Raw genomic sequence first — 15719 nt, 5'->3', positions numbered from 1 at the left:
TCAGTGTCAATTTTTTTTATTCATAAAATAACCCCTCAAGCTTATTTACAACCAAGGCACAATGATTTTAAGACCTCCAGTACCATAAAATGTGATATATTCCAATCAAGAACAAATATATATATATATATACAGTATATCTAATTTATTTATGTACACATGGGTAAAGATAGGTACATTCTTAATAATTTAATATACAGCTGGGAGATGGGGAACGAGCCACAGAAGGCAGACATGATGTGACCATCACAGTTCAGAGCTTGGTGCTAAGTTAACAAAGCACTAGCTTGACTGTGACATTTAAGCAGTTTGTTCCCCTTTCAATGAAATTTTAACACAGACCAGTTAGGCCCTGATTTTAACTCATGTTTTGTACAATTTACATCACCAGCAACCTCTTCTTTGTGACAGATTAATACATACATGACCAGAAATCCAGAAAACTGGCCAACCTTCTGAATGTAGATAAAGTATGTGAATCTTGAAAATGTCTATCTGCCTTTATACAGTCGGCCTCCCCTATCTACTTATTCACAGATTCAACCCTCTATGGCTTGAAAATATTAGCAAAAATATAAATTCCAAAAAAGCTAACCTTCATTTTGCCATTTTTATATAAGGGAGAACGTTTTACTATACCACTGTATTTACTGGAACCGAGCATCCATGGATTTTGGTATCCATGGGGCATCCTGGAACTAAACTCCAGCGGATACCAAAGGCCCACTGTACAATGCCATGTTAACTTCTTTTGAGTCAGACATGAGTAAGGGTCATTCGGTTGTAATAATGAACAGTGTTTTCCACATATCCTTCCCAACAGCCCAGAATATGAAAGGCATATGCTTCTTGGAAAGATTGGCACTGCTCAATTTGGCCATATACAGAAGCAGTTGCCCAGTCTAGACCATCCTCTTGCATTTGAGACCAACTTTTCAAGATTCAAAACGGCAGCCAAAAAGTGGGCAGGGGTTGAGGCGTGCCTTCCCTTTTTTGGCTGTCCATTTGGCTTCCACCGAAGTAGAGACAGTTGTCTCCTTTCCATTCCTTCCCTTTTTTCACAGGCACTTCTTAATTTCTAAAATGAGAGCTGTCAGGCCTTAAGCCTCCCTACACTCTCTGTAAGCAGAAAATGCACCTTCCCCGATCCATTCCTTCCCATGCATGTGGGAGCTGGCTGCTGTGGCTTAGTTGGGAGACACCTCACATATCCTCACAGCCACTAATCTTTAAAGTCACATGTTCCACAGTGGAGAATTGACCCCAGAAACATATTCTGGGGTTGGGTTCTCTCTCTCTCTCTCTCTCCCTCTGTGTGTGTGTAAGTGCCTTCAAGTCACCTGTCAACTTATGGCGACATCATAAATTTCATAGCGTTTTCATAGGCAATGAATACTCAGAGGTGGTTTTGTTAGTTCCTTCCTCTGAAATATAGCCTGCAGCACCTGGTATTCATTGGTGGACTCCCATCCTAAGTACTACCCAGGGCTGGCCCTGCTGAGCTTCCCAGATAGGATCTGGTGCTTTTAGGGCATTTATGCATTCTAGCATTCTACCCTAACTTTAAACTCTTGAGTATTTAACCAAAGAGCTAAGGGCAGCATTACTACCACTTGGCATCCTTCCGCCGATGCCAGAAGCTCAGTGCCCCAGTAGATTCTATGTTGTTGTCTATGCTGGCTGGTGTTTGGAGCATCTCTCAGCTCTAGCTGGCTATTTCAACATCCCCTGACCTAGTATTGACCTGCAGCATCATAAGAAATTAAGATAATGGCTAGATTCATTTGTCCATTATTTTTTAGAACACTGCTGCCACTGAGATCCCATCAGCAGAGGAGAGTACCCAGTCTAATCCACATTTCAGAGGGCACCTTTGAAGTTGGAGTCAACCATACAAAGTGTTCACTACCCCCACGAGTGGTGAATTTTGTGCAGCTATCTTCACACTACTACTCATACCCCACCACTAGCAAAGTTTAACTATCTAGGCACATCGATAGATAGATACATACATAGACAGACACACACACACCAATTCTAGTATTTCCCATTTCCCAGGAACAGGCTTTTTATAAAGCTACTGGGCCTCAGATACCCTTTCAAGACCAAACCACCACATACTTTGGCTTGCAACAGGAATAATTCACAGCAATGTATTGTTGCTGGGAAAATCTATCCCTCTCCTAACAAGCTACTATGATTATTACAGCTAAACTGGGGAAGGAGAAGAAAAGCAAATGTGTGGAGAATGGTTACCCAAAGGTCATTGCATTAAAATCCTGTGGGCCCTTACTCTATTTCACCATTGTCCCTAAAGTATAGCAAGAGACAGCTCCACATTATTTCATATATGATAGGAAGGGATTTCTGTTTGTTTGTTTGTTTATTTGTTTGTATTAATGCTGCACCCTCCCTACTTTTCAAGCTTAGAAGAGTTCTCAGTGCTCCTTCAGTAGCAGGATTACAGTAGTGGTAAAACTACCCACTCTCTCCAACAAAAGGTGGAGAAGGTTTCAGAAACAGTGATGAAAAAGAATCAGTAGTTCTGAGCAGAGCAGAAGCTCCGGTGGCAATAAATCCAGTGTTAATTATAGCAGTATGAGGTTGGGGAGAAGGACAATTACAGTCAATGGGTTTTTCCCATCCAGGTGATTGATGCTTAGTAGTTTGTAAAAAAGCAGGGGTGGTGATGAGGATGAGACCAGGGGTGAATCTTTACCAAGAGGCAAAGGGAAAAATGTAGACATTAATAGCTGAACTGAGAAAACATAAAACCAAAAGCAGGGGGACTGTGTATTAGACAGTAGACTGTTTGAGAAAAGTAAAACAGCTTTGCATGCACACATCTGCATTGGCAGTTGACTGCACAAACAGCACGCATAGATACCCTTGCACAGGTACAAGTGTTTACATACAAGTGGGGTCTTGCCCAAGCATCTGACAGGCAAAATTGGCTTAATTTTGCACAGCTTGGTACATGTGAGAGCCAGCAAAATCCCAAATGCTGCAAAAAAGCATGATCTGATACAAGTAGGCATATTATAGTGACTTGATAGGACTGTTATAATAAAGGAGTGGGGACTAGGAGGGAGGCATCGCTATATTGTAGAGAATATGCCTTCTGTGCAAATGGCCCCAGGTTCAATGTCCAGCATTTCTGGGTAGGTCTGAAAAAGGCAGCCCCTTGCCAGAAACCCTGCAATGGTCTGATTCAGTAGGTTACCTTCTCTGTTGCTACATGCTGGCATTAACAGACAGCTTTCATAAGTGTTCACATGAGCAGAAAAAATCTTGTGAAAGTCCAGAGAATGGTTTGAAGGCACATGACACAGTTCTACTGCTAAGCAGATTTGGTTTCATAAGCTGTCAGGGAGTTGCTCTGAGCTCTCTAGAAGAAAAAGGGGGCATCAATGCAATAAATAATAATTATAAAAATAATCTCATGAAATCACAATAGTATCCAAGAAGCTGCAGGCGAAAAAGAAGAATGTTTTTGTGTTGTGCTTAGGCACTGTTGTGTATTTGCATATATACTTCCAGTGCAAAGCTACGCTGATTTTCATACCTGCCCCTATTCACCGAGAAATGTAATTCCCAAAACCCTGGTGGCAGGCAATGGTTAAAAAGGAATCCATCAGTGCAAATAAAATGGCTTCCCCTTTGTGCCTCATGTTCCACAAATGTCTAGCAGGTCCATTTTGGAAAAGTTATTTTTTCTCCCTAAGATTATATGCAGAAATGTTTGGGTCATCATCACTGACTTAGGTCACATAACTTAGTTTACATAACAGTTCCTCTGTTGGTCCAGTGCTATTTACAAAAGAAAGCCAAGAAGCCCATGAGTGCGACGAAGAGGGCCAAGGAATTGTGGGGAGCAGGCATCAGTAGTATCGTCCCGTCTCTTGCCAGTTTGTCACCCATTGTTTCTTGTGCTTCCGAGGTAGGAACCCACCAGCCGGCTGGTAGCGCTCCTCCTGACGGATCCGGATGGCGTGGTATTTGGGCATGATTCGATAGTAGCGGGTTCGCTTAAAGAAATTGCACTATGTGGAGAGAAAGATGGAAAGGGAAAAGATGTGTTAGAGTGAGGAAATAAAGCACACAAAAACCAAGCTTGAGAATTCAAGCGGTGAGAATAGTCTGAGAGCAGAGGAAAGAAGAAAGAGTAGAAAAGGTTTTACTTGCCCAAAGAAGGAAGAAGATAGCAAATAGAGCCAATGTATTTGACCATTTTCCTGTGGCGGTTGAAAGGCTATTGGGATACGGATGGGGAAAGTGCAGCCGTGGGCTCCATATGTCTCCCAGCCTCTTTTTCTGAGACCCAAATCCCCTGAATCTTTGTTAAAACAAAGGTGGAAAAGTACCCCAAATCACAGTGTGGAGTGGCATTATTTTAATACCCACTACCACTCAAAAGTAGTTTAAAATTGAAAAAGAACTTTTGAAAATCAGCCAGAAAAAGAAGGAAGTAAAAAACAGGTTGAAAATTTTGGGCAAATTTTGGCTCTACAGCCCACTGAGGAGTTTTGGGGGTAAAAATGGGTCCTTCCATCAGTCTCCCTTAAGGCTCAATGCTGGGTTGAAAAGTGAGGCAGGGAAATAGGGAGTAAGTTATTTATAACTAATTCCTTTTTAAATATTGAAGGTATAACTTAGAGAGGCACTTCTTTTGTAGCCCGTGTGTTTTCATTACGTTTCAAAAGAAAAGCAATGTAGCTACTTTTAGAAGCTATTTTAAAAGCCATTTTTAGAGGCATTTGATAAGTTTTGTTTCTTTGTTTTCTTTATTTGCCAATTACTGTCCCACCTCTGCTGGCTCTGCCATCTCAACACCACATCAAAATGGTCATTAGGACCCAGAAAGTGGACAGAGGGGAAATGAGATTCAAAAGAGAAAGATCTTGGTCACAGCAGTAGGTGCCGTCTTTGAAGCCTCCCAAGAAACAGCTGGTTACTAAAGCCTAGGAAAAGAAAACTTTTTGAGTTAATAGCAATCCAGAACAGGTAACGCTGAGAGGCCCGACAGGCTGACACCTGGTGGAGAGCATTTAATGTGTTGTGTGAGAGACGTGTTTTGAGGGTGGGGTTACCCCTTTGGGGACAGAGGTGCTGTCTAGTTGGGTGCTACCTGGTGTCTAATAAGGTTGGCCTTCAGAATTTGGAGGCTTCTGTGAAATGTGGTCACTGGACCTGGAGTTAAGCCATAATTCAAAGCACCAGCTTTTCTAGGTTCTACATGTAGCAGCATTCTGTGCCAGAACTAGCAGCCAGATCCAGTAGCACAAACCACAACCACTGAAGATGCCTTTTTTCCCTAAGAAGGAAGTTATGTGGTACTTGGTGTTGCTGCTGTGTGCCTTCAAGTCATTTCTGACTTATGGCAACCCTAAGTCAGGATGTTCCTGGCAAGATTTGTTTAGATGAAGCTTGCCATTGCCTTCTCCTGAGGCTGAGAGCATGTGACTTGCCCACGGTCACCCAGTAGATTTCATGTCTAAGCGGAAAACTGAACCCTGATCTTCAGAGTCACAGTCCAACACTAAAACCACTACGTCACACTGGCTCTGTGTCACCTTAAGCTTTCTTGCAGATCTTTGCCTACCATAAAACCAAATATTCTTTTCCTCAGAATTGTGTTTTTGTTTAAAAGGCAAATGGAAATATTTTAAGCATAATGAGAATCAAGACTTTCCCTGAGTGCAGACATCCTACTTCCCCCCAATGGGAAGACTCGGGTATTTGCCAACAGATGATAGCTCAATGGTAGAGCACATGCTTTACAATCAGGAAACAGTGGAGCAGTTTGAGATCTGGGCATCTCCAGTTAAAAGGATCAGGTATGAGGTGATGGGTAAGACCTCTTCCTATGTGAAACCCTAGAGAGCCACTGTGAGCCAGAACAGACAAAACTGGACTAAGTCTAGCTAGGTGTAATATAGCCAAATAAAAGCTGTTGTTATGTCTAAATTCCATTTTCCTTGCCTCAACACTGGACTATAGCTCTCCAAGCCAGGGTCTTTGGGAAAAGGTCAAGAGAAGTGACAAGTTGACAGAGACAGCCCCAGCCACCCATCCCACAAAGATTTACCAAGATACAGGGCAAAGGGGTGGGCAGTGTCCTCCCCAAAACAGGAACTAGTAGCTGTCGGTCAGCCGCTTAGTTTCAGATGGCTGGATCTTCATCATGGCTTTATGGCTCTTGGCCTCGTACATGGCTCGTGTGCTTGCCCTCCGGAAGAAGCCACACTATGAGGAAGCAGTGGTCAAAGTCAGGTGCAACAAGGAAAAAACATGAGTTGAGGGGTGTGTGCGTGGAGGGGGGGGCAGATTTTGGCAAAACTCCTCTTTTTGATGACAGTCCCCCAAATCCACCAACCAGCAAAGGTACAGCATGCTAGCTGTGGGATAGTAGGTGATGAAGTCCAAAGAAAGGAACTTGCCAAGCTCTAGGGAAATAAACACCCAGCTCAAGTGCTCCCGCCTTTTTGGCCCAAAAGTCATCACACTAAAGGCTTGGTCCATTATAAGCCAAGAAAATATGGCACTGGTATGAGAAGTTAGGTAAAGCTAGACCCTTGCTTGTCACAATATCTTTCACTGGCAAAGATTCATGATTCTGGCCTTTGTAGAGACTTCCACAAGACTGTCATTCTATGGCAGCCTTTCTCAGCCCATTGTCCTCCTATAATCACTATGTGCCATTAACAGTGCTTGAGGATAGTGGAAGTCTCGTATATTCCTAAAAGTCTGGCAAGTGTCAGGTTGGAGAAGGTTGCTCTCTGTAAAAAACTCCAAGCATAATTCATAGGAAGTTGTTCAATGGCACTAAAGAATATGGCTAACAGAAAAGATGTCATAGTGGTAAAAAAACAAAAAACTCCAGAGAACTCAAGGCCTTTTTTTGTGACACTTAATGAGAGAACAAGTGTACTGAAGACTCCTTCTTCCTTGTACTTGGCTTCAGAAGAAGGAATCTTTCTTCAGCAGCCAGTGCAGAAATCCTTCTTTAGAGTGCACCTCTGACATTGATTTAATGTTTAACTTTGTTTTATACACTGTCACTTGCAACACACCAACTGGCACTGAGCAGGTTGATGGGGCTGCTAGTAATAGTGGTGTGGGTTTCATCCCCTCTGGCACTGGCTGTTTTCCTGTTTTCATAGTAAAAGAAGTAACCATCACAGCAAATGAGATACACTTGCCAACCCATCCCAGTTATATCTGGCTAGGTATTTCTGGAAGGTATTATACTGAAAAATCTCAAAGGAACCTATTCTCATCCCTAGCAATAGCAATATAACTAGAGCATGTTAAATAACTAACAATTTGCTGTCCTTTCAAAAACCTGCTTGTGCTTCACTCTCCTTAACAGAAAGACTGGGCCTGAATGGAACGCAGTATTAGTGAAGACATGGATTAAGGTAAGATAGTACAATAAGTTTTGCAAGTGATTTCCAGCTCACATATTGGAAAAGTTCCACTTTTGGACTACAGCTTCCAGAATCCCCGAGGCAGCATGTCCAATTTAGTCCAAACAAGTAACTTTCCCCAAGTTCTGTTCAAGGCATGGTTGCTTTACAAGCTTTGGAATACAGTACCTTATAAAGGTACTTGTTATAGCAGCTTCTAGGGACAGAAGGTATACTTCCTTTTTCTGGGGGCCAATAAGGGCTTGCAAAGGTTACTTTTTTGAATGACCAGCCCTAGCATCCTCCTGCTGGCATAGCTAGCATCCATACTGATGAGGGAATTCTGGGAGTTGTCATTTAAAAAATTCATTTCTCTGAGACCAACATGAGTGAGAGGGAGTGGGAAGGGCACAGCCATTTACACATTCCCTTGGTGACAAGAGTATTTCATGAGCTGCCTACAGAAAATAGCCAGCCTGGATTTTGGCCAAGCCTCAGGTAGGTACATTACCCAGCAGGTTCAAGGTCTCACGCTGGACTCTGTCCCTCAGCAGTAAACTACTGGACAAACCTAAATGAGTCACTGACCAGTTGCATCACCAATGCCTGATATTCAGGGCCCAGAAAAGTTATTTTATTGAACTATGCTCTCAGAATTCCAAACTGGCTGGGGGATTCTGGGAAATAGTGCAAAAAAGCAACTTTTCTAAGCTTTGCTGAAAAACTGCACAATTTTGTCCTAAGAATTCACTTGATGCCTGTATTAATTAGGGTCTAATTAGGGTCCAGCTTTTCCATGAAGCAAAATAAGGGTACTGAGGCTTCACTGGCTGTGCTCCAGAATTACATGCTCACACTCAATGTCAAAGACACATCCTAACTCAGAGCAGATATTACACTACTGGCTAAAGCTGAGTATCACAAAGTGTCTCTTCTGACTGGCCCACTGCAAACTGGCCTGGCTAGTTTTTTGCTCTAGCTTTAATGCATAAACATTTTGTTCTCAGCTGAGATCAACACACTTCCTGGCCGATCAAGATATTTATGTCAGTCCTGAAAATCTGCTCCAGCATTCAGACTTCCTACAGGCAACTGTTTTGTTTATTTTTCTTTCCTACAGGTCTGCTATGGGAGTAGCTGGCAGCTTTGAAGCGACCAGTTCCAGATTGTTTTTCTTGGAAACAATATTATTCCTCTGTGTAGCTTGTGGATTCTGGGAGTTTCTGTCCAAAAACAGGAACATTCCTAAGGACAGGTTTTTCCTGCCTCCTTAGTTTAAAAAAAATCTCTCTCCTCACCTTCCACAGTAGTAAGACTATGATTCCCAAAAGCAGAAGTCCAGCCGCAACTGCAGTCAACACCAGCCACAGCTCAAGTTCAGCTGGCTGCTCTTCGCTCAACTCAGAATCAATGTTCACAGTATACTAAAGGAAGGACACAAAAAACAAAAACAAAAGAAGGTATGCTATTAAGGAGAAAAGGCACGAGAAAGTGGAATCTGGATGGGGCACACAAATTGTTTAAATCTAGAAAACCTGAGAACAGCAGCCCAGAATTGTATGAACAATACCATACATTTATTCTTATTGTAATTTGCCATCAAATCAGTGTTGACTTGTGGTGATGCTCTGAATAAGAAAATCTCTAAGCTCTGCTGAGGTCTGGCAAACTCTGGTCCATGGCTTCCTTGGACGATCCATCTCTAATGTGGCTGTCCTCTTTTTCTACTGCCTTCTACTTAAACCATGTATATACAGCTTGAAATACTTAGAATCATAGAATCATAGATTTGGAAGAGACCGTAAGGGCCTTAGTCTTTCGGACTGCAATTCTCCGAAATGCAAAGGGGTGTTTAGGGAGTTCTGGTCTATATATACTTTTTCAAGCTCTACACTTAAGTTAGATATTATATAAAGCAGAAAGTTAATAATACTAATACTAATACTTGGCATTTATATATCATTTTTCCTAAATGTGCAGATCACTTCATTAATTAATATTTTTGATGAAATTTACAGGAGCATTGCAAAGTAGGCCAGTATTATTGTTTCCATATTGCAGATATTAGTAGATGAATGGCATTTCATCTTGCTATAAATACACATGTCTGGATCATAGCAATTTGGTTTAGTTTAAACTAGATAGAGCCTCAGTTGGATTCCAGCTGGACACCTCAGTAGCTGGCCACCTCCCGTACTGCAAGTGGCTACTGAGCTATTCTCATTCCAATATCCCTATGATTGGAGCTACTAAAGCCCTACAAGGTTTGGGTGCAGGTTACCTATGGGATTGCCTCCTCTCATATAATCTGCCCCAGACATTCAGGTCCTCTGCAGGACATTCACTTCAACCAGCCAGGCCTAGACTGGCAACTGTTATTCAGATGACATTTTCATCAGCCACCCTAGACTGTGGAACGACCTGCAGGGAGAGATTTGACAGCTAAATATGCTGTCTGAATTTTAAAAAGAGTATGAAAGACCTTCTTCTTCTGGCATGCATACACAGTGGATTTTAAACTATGAATTTTACATTAGGATATTTTAATGTATGCTGGATGATTTTAATGTGTCCTATATTTATGTGTTTTATCAGGTTTTTTAACAGTGGTTAACAGTGTTATTACACTCTTTAAATGGTTTTATGTGTTTTAATCTATATTATACCTTGACTCAAGTCAAGGTAGGTAAGACATATAATTTATTATTATTATTATTATTATTATTATTATTATTAGTTTTACCAAATCAGCAAAGTAGATGTTCAAAGGTGTGGTAAAATAACCAAAGTTAAGCAGGGTGGTCAAAGATAATTTGCTGCCTCAGGTGAAGCACAAAATGGCAACCCCCCGCCATTCCACATACAGTGGTCAAACAGACTGATAGTGCAGCACCAGCATCCTCCATTACACATGAGGCAGTTTAAGGGTTGCAGGATAATCTGTGGAGTTACATAGCTTTCTCTAACATGGCTTGTTCCTGCAGCATCCGACATGTAAGAAAGCTGCTTTGCTTTGTCTTATGGCAGTAGAAGCCCTACATGGAAGCGATAGGGAGATGGAGTCGTCTACAGGATGATGCTTCAATGCAGCTGGCAGGGGTTGGACTTTGTGACTGAGCCATATGAATCCAATTGTACTCACCCACACTGTGTCATTTTTCATGTTGATTGTGGATATATTTGTCCTGAGAAACAGCGTGGCTCGCCCAGTCACCTTCACACGGTCAAAGTCATGGTAATCCTACATTTCCAGGAGGATGGAAGAAAAGGATGAACATTCCCCTCTATTGTATTTTGAACATATGTACCTATATTTATTATCCATATAATACTTAGAAAGGTTTAGATGATTTATATTGATTATGAATATGATCATGGTTGATGATAACCATGGTCTATATATCCCAGGTCTGTCTCTACTGTGACTCAGAGCCTTAAAAAGTTACTTATATGCACTACTATTTCCAAAGTCCTCCAGCGAGCAGAGCCACTGACGATGTTGACAGAAGGGACTCTGGGAACTGTAATCCTCAAGAGTAAATTTTTAAAGCTCTTCTCTAACTGGTAATGGCATCCTGTTCTAACCCTGCCCTTGGACTGTCTTAATGGAAAAGTGAAGGCCAGAACTTGGGCCCCTCTGCAAACAAAGAATGTGGTCAGCCCAACTTTTTGTCACTGCAGTAGAAACTACAAGATCCGGGATAATAATCTTCTGAGATGAAAAGTTAACATAAATCCTAAAGGCAAGGAAAAGAAATCCTTCCCTGTAGGATGCTTCCATTAATTGCTTTCTTTTAAAACTAAGGCCCTATACAGATAGGCCAAAATAAAGCTGCTTCAGGTCACTTTGGAGGTATGGAGTTTCCACACTCCTTAGGACTGGAGTGTGGCTTTGGTGCAGCTTCTGGACTCTTAGGACGCATGTATCATTTAAACAGCATACCTCCAAAGTGACTCGAAGCAGGTTTATTTTGGCCTGTCTGTATCAGGCCTATTTTAGGAAATGAAATATCTACAGCAAGTAGACAAACTATGGTTCTTCAGATGTTGCAGGGGTACAATGTCCACCATCCTTAGAACATGGGCTATATTATAGTATATAGGGTGGGAGGGTATGCAAGATGAAGACTCAACAAATGGAAATGAGAAATCTCCCAGGTTCAGGGGTTTCCCAGCAGACAATGACGACTAATCAAGCAGACATTTATCCTCTTTTGCATATCCTCCTACCCTGAGGCTTGCCATTAGCAACAGAACAATACACATGCAAATCACTCCTGCCTTCCCAGGTCACACAGTATATATATACCCAACTCCTTTCCAGGCAAGCATTCTCTGAAGATGCCAGCCACAGATGCTGGCGAAATGTCTGGAAGAAACTCTTCTAGAACATGGCCACATAGCCCAAAAACTCCATAAAAAACTATGGATGCCGGTCATGAAAGCCTTCAACTCCACATGGGCTATATTGTTTTTCAGATGTGTTGGTATCAATGAGAAATAGTGTGACATTAATCTGAATGCAAAGTCGACAAAACACACTCCTTTTTACTTTCAGGAAGTTCCCAAAAGTAAAAAAGAATGTTTTTTGTTGACTTTGCATTTGGATTAATGTAGCATTATTTCTCACTAAAAATTACCCACTTTTGTGTGTTATTTCTAATTTGTGTTTGGGTTAACTCCAAACATCATGTGAAAAACAACCTGGTTTTACAGGCTTTTTTCACTTTAAATCAAATTTGTACATGGGATCCGTCCCATGTGATAAACTCCTTAGAGAAGAAATCTGTAGCTGTTACATCTGATCAGCATGCATGGGAAAAAATTGTTTCAGTTCACTTTGAATAATTTACCAAAATTCACAAAGTTCTATTTATTCAGGAGAGGAAGAGCAGGAGTTGTAAATATCTGAAAGCAGGAGAAAGTGAAAGTGACAGATACTCCCAACTCTATTTTTAAGACACACTTCACAAAATTACCTTCCAAGTTCCTTCCTGATGCAACGTATTTCCAAACATATTCAAAATCACATGTCAGAATGCTATATTTCTGTGGTTCTCAAACTTTGACCTTCCTGATGTTTTAGACTTCAGCTTTCCAAATCCCCTTCTTGTCGACCTTACTTGGTCTGGGGCTTCTGGAAATAAGAATCTGAAAGTTGGAGCTTGTGGGAACTGAAGCCCAAAACAAAAGAAAAATTGAGAATATTTTGGATCAAAGTTTTTTTCTTGGAGGATGCCTAATAAAGGTTGAATGAAATGAAATTCCTGGAGGAAACACAGAAGCAAACTTTAAGCAGAGGCTCAGGGACCTTGTAGCACCTTTGAGACTAACTGTGCTATTATAGCATAAGCTTTTGTAGACTATGGGGGGATACAGATGGGCGGCTCCATTGCGCCAATTTTTGCCCCTTGTCGGCGCTATGCCAACCCCACAACACAGCACCAACGTGCGCCCTAAAAAGAAGCCACCTAAAGCGGCTTCTTTTTAGGAGCGCCATAATGGAGCTTGCGTGTATTGACGTCACCACTTCTGGCGAGTGCCGTTTGGATGCATGAACGCCCATGCGTCATCAGCGTGCGCCCTGTGTGGGCGGGTCACCAGCAGGATAGTGCATGGGCTTCGCTAGAAGGGCGTATGGACGCCCAGCCCTCCGGAGCCTTAACTCAGCTCAATGATGACGCCTTTGGCCATCTTTATCGGGGATTGGTCTACTTTCTCAGATGGATAAGAAGTACCTATACTATGCATCTGAGAAAGTAGACCAAGTCTACCACAGCTTATTCTACAATGTCTTTTGCACAATTAGTCTCAAAGTGCTACAAGATCCTTTTGTATTCAGCTATATCTGAGGGCTTATCTTGGAAAATGGTGGGGTGGGGGGAGAGAAAACTGCTCATATTCCCATATCATTATTTAATATTTTCTTCTTCATTACTATCAATACCATTACCACCACCATCATTATGCTGGCATTTCTACTGCATTCTTTGTCCTAAGATCCAAGATAGCATATATGGACCCCTTGCCCGCGATGTGACACATCTGACAATAACCTTGTGATTGTGAATGTCCCCAGGCCATCCAGTGACTTTTGTGGGAATTTCAATCTGGGTGTCCCTTGTTCTGGTTTGATGTTCTAAGCACTGCACTGCCCTTACCTATCGGGACTGCAAGAGAAGGCAAAGGTGGGAGTAGTTCCTACCTCAATGAAGGTGCTGTTCCAGACCCGTGCTCGGACTGTCACGTCTGTCACAGCTCCGATGTCCTTCAGGGGGCACTCAAACCAGATGCAGTGAGATGTTCCTTCAGAACAGCTCTGGAGAGAAAGGAAGTTTTGAAGAAAGACAACAACATAAGGCAAGGAGCAGTGGAGAAGTGTGTTCAATTTTTTGGGGGGGAGGGCTTCGGAGCATAGAAAGATGGAAAAAGACAAAATGCTCACCAGTAATATTTCTGACTTGGCTTTCTTTGAAGCTGCCAAGGTGATGGGAAGTTCACTTTTGGAAGCAGCCTCCAGCTCACGCTTCTTCCTTGTCGGGGTGCTGCTATGATTAAGTTGCTGGAAAGGGAGAAGTAAAACAGCTTGTCGCCTTTCTCTTTCTGAAATTAAACCAGAGCTTGGAAAAGTTCTTTTTAAAACTGCAACTCTCAGAATCCCTCACACAGCATGCAGAGCATTGGCCATGCTCTGTGTGGGCTTATTGGAATTGTAGTCCATAAAAGGAACTTTTCCAAGCTCTGAATCATGCATACACAAGAAACCTGACAGAGATACCTCAAAGAACAGGCAGGAGCTCTCCACACAAGGCAGGAGACTGTCTCTCTGGATGCTGCTGTTGTTGTTATTGTGTGCTTTCAAGTCATTTATGACTTCAGACAACCCTAAGGTGACCCTATCATGGGATTTTCTCAGGGCTGAGAGTGTGTTACTTGCCCAATGTCACCCAACTGGTTTCCATAGCCAAGCAAGGAATCAAACCCTGATCTCAAGAGTCCTAGTCCTACATTCAAACCATTACACCATGCTGCCTCTACTCTTGACATTAGCTTGTCATGTTTTCTGTTGCATGTCTACGTACAGTTGCTGTATGCAGTTTACAGAGGACCTCTGACAAAACATTTCATTGTCTCTACATCCAGTGTGGCACAGAGTGACATGTGACCCACCATCTGCTACCTTGGTCAGGTCAGAAAGAAAGCTGCCTTGAATCCCATTTTGGGATAAAGGTGGTATATAAATCCCATAAATAAATGAATGAATGAATGAATGAATGAATGAATGAATGCTGCTGGCCCATACATAATCTCTGCCTTTGGTGCATCCCAGCCCGCTGTTGTCCAGAAGAAGACAACATGATGTCGGGTAGACTGGGAGTAAAACATGACTAATGCACTGATGGCCATTGTGGGACAGGGGCATAGTGGAAGACAAGGCTCATGTAAAAATATATGTAAGCAGATGAGAAAAAGAGTAAAGAGAGTAAAGAATAAAAGAAATAATGAGAAGACACAAAGGAAAAGGGGCTGGAGTCCAAACTCACGTGGATGTTGAGGCTGAGGTTGAGGTGGTTGATGACATGCCCAGGGGGTTCACAGAACCAGCTTCTGCGTCCTTTCACCAGAATATCAGTGGGGTACAAGAGCCATTTCCCATTGCTGGCTTCATAAGGCCATTCAAAGCCTAACATGATTGTTCCCTGGGAACCCAACGATTCACCCTTTGTAGTCACCTAAAAGACAAAAGCAAGATGATACTTAAAGGCCCATTTTGGTCACTGGCAGAGCAAGCCCAACCCATTTTGTTGCCTGGTGAGGAGCAGCAAATAGCATCCCATATTTCCAAAACAGGGTATATTATTATTATTATTATTATTATTATTATTATTATTATTATTATTAAGCTTTATTTATATTTATTTATATAGCACTGTAAATTTACACATATAGTTGTATAGGTATATAGTTTTCAATTTTGCAGCTCCCTTTTGTGCCCTGGAAAGGCCAGATCGGGGCCATGGCATGCGGTTGCTGCTGCCTCGATCTGGCTGAAACAGGGGCGACTCCATATCACCCCTTTGGGGCTGTCTGAACAGCCCCTAACTTAACAGTTTGTTGCTCTTTCATGATCCTCAAACCTGCTGCCTAAGGCAGCTGCTCTATTCTTTGATTCTGATTGCCAAAGACAGAAACAATACAAAGATAGTCACTATTGAGAGAACTGAGGCATCGATGACCATTTATTCTATAGTAAAAATGAGACAAATGTGTGGATAGTGACAGGATAAAAGTCTGTAAAACACAGCTGTT

At 42.1% G+C, this 15719-nt stretch overlaps 1 protein-coding gene across 2 annotated transcripts in view; it reads right to left on the bottom strand.

Annotated features, from left to right (window-relative positions):
- Positions 1-15719, bottom strand: part of ITGA3 (integrin subunit alpha 3) — a 76938-nt gene continuing 61219 nt past the window's right edge. Inside the window, exons 20-26 of one of the 2 annotated variants that reach the window (XM_042475310.1) lie at positions 14954-15142; positions 13855-13971; positions 13615-13728; positions 10552-10650; positions 8708-8833; positions 6089-6246; positions 3906-4043 (exon numbers count right to left, since the gene is read on the bottom strand). In XM_042475310.1, coding sequence (XP_042331244.1) covers positions 6136-6246; positions 8708-8833; positions 10552-10650; positions 13615-13728; positions 13855-13971; positions 14954-15142 — 756 coding nt within the window. In that variant the 3' untranslated portion in view covers positions 3906-4043; positions 6089-6135. Of the gene's footprint in view, positions 4044-6088; positions 6247-8707; positions 8834-10551; positions 10651-13614; positions 13729-13854; positions 13972-14953; positions 15143-15719 lie in introns of both variants that reach the window. The other variant, XM_042475309.1, reaches the window with a different exon arrangement.

This window comes from Sceloporus undulatus, chromosome 6 (assembly GCF_019175285.1).
Source record: "Sceloporus undulatus isolate JIND9_A2432 ecotype Alabama chromosome 6, SceUnd_v1.1, whole genome shotgun sequence".
NCBI classification, from domain to species: Eukaryota; Metazoa; Chordata; class Lepidosauria; order Squamata; family Phrynosomatidae; genus Sceloporus; species Sceloporus undulatus.
Note: the sequence above shows the minus strand (reverse complement) of the source record. Positions and strands in the feature narration are given on the sequence as shown.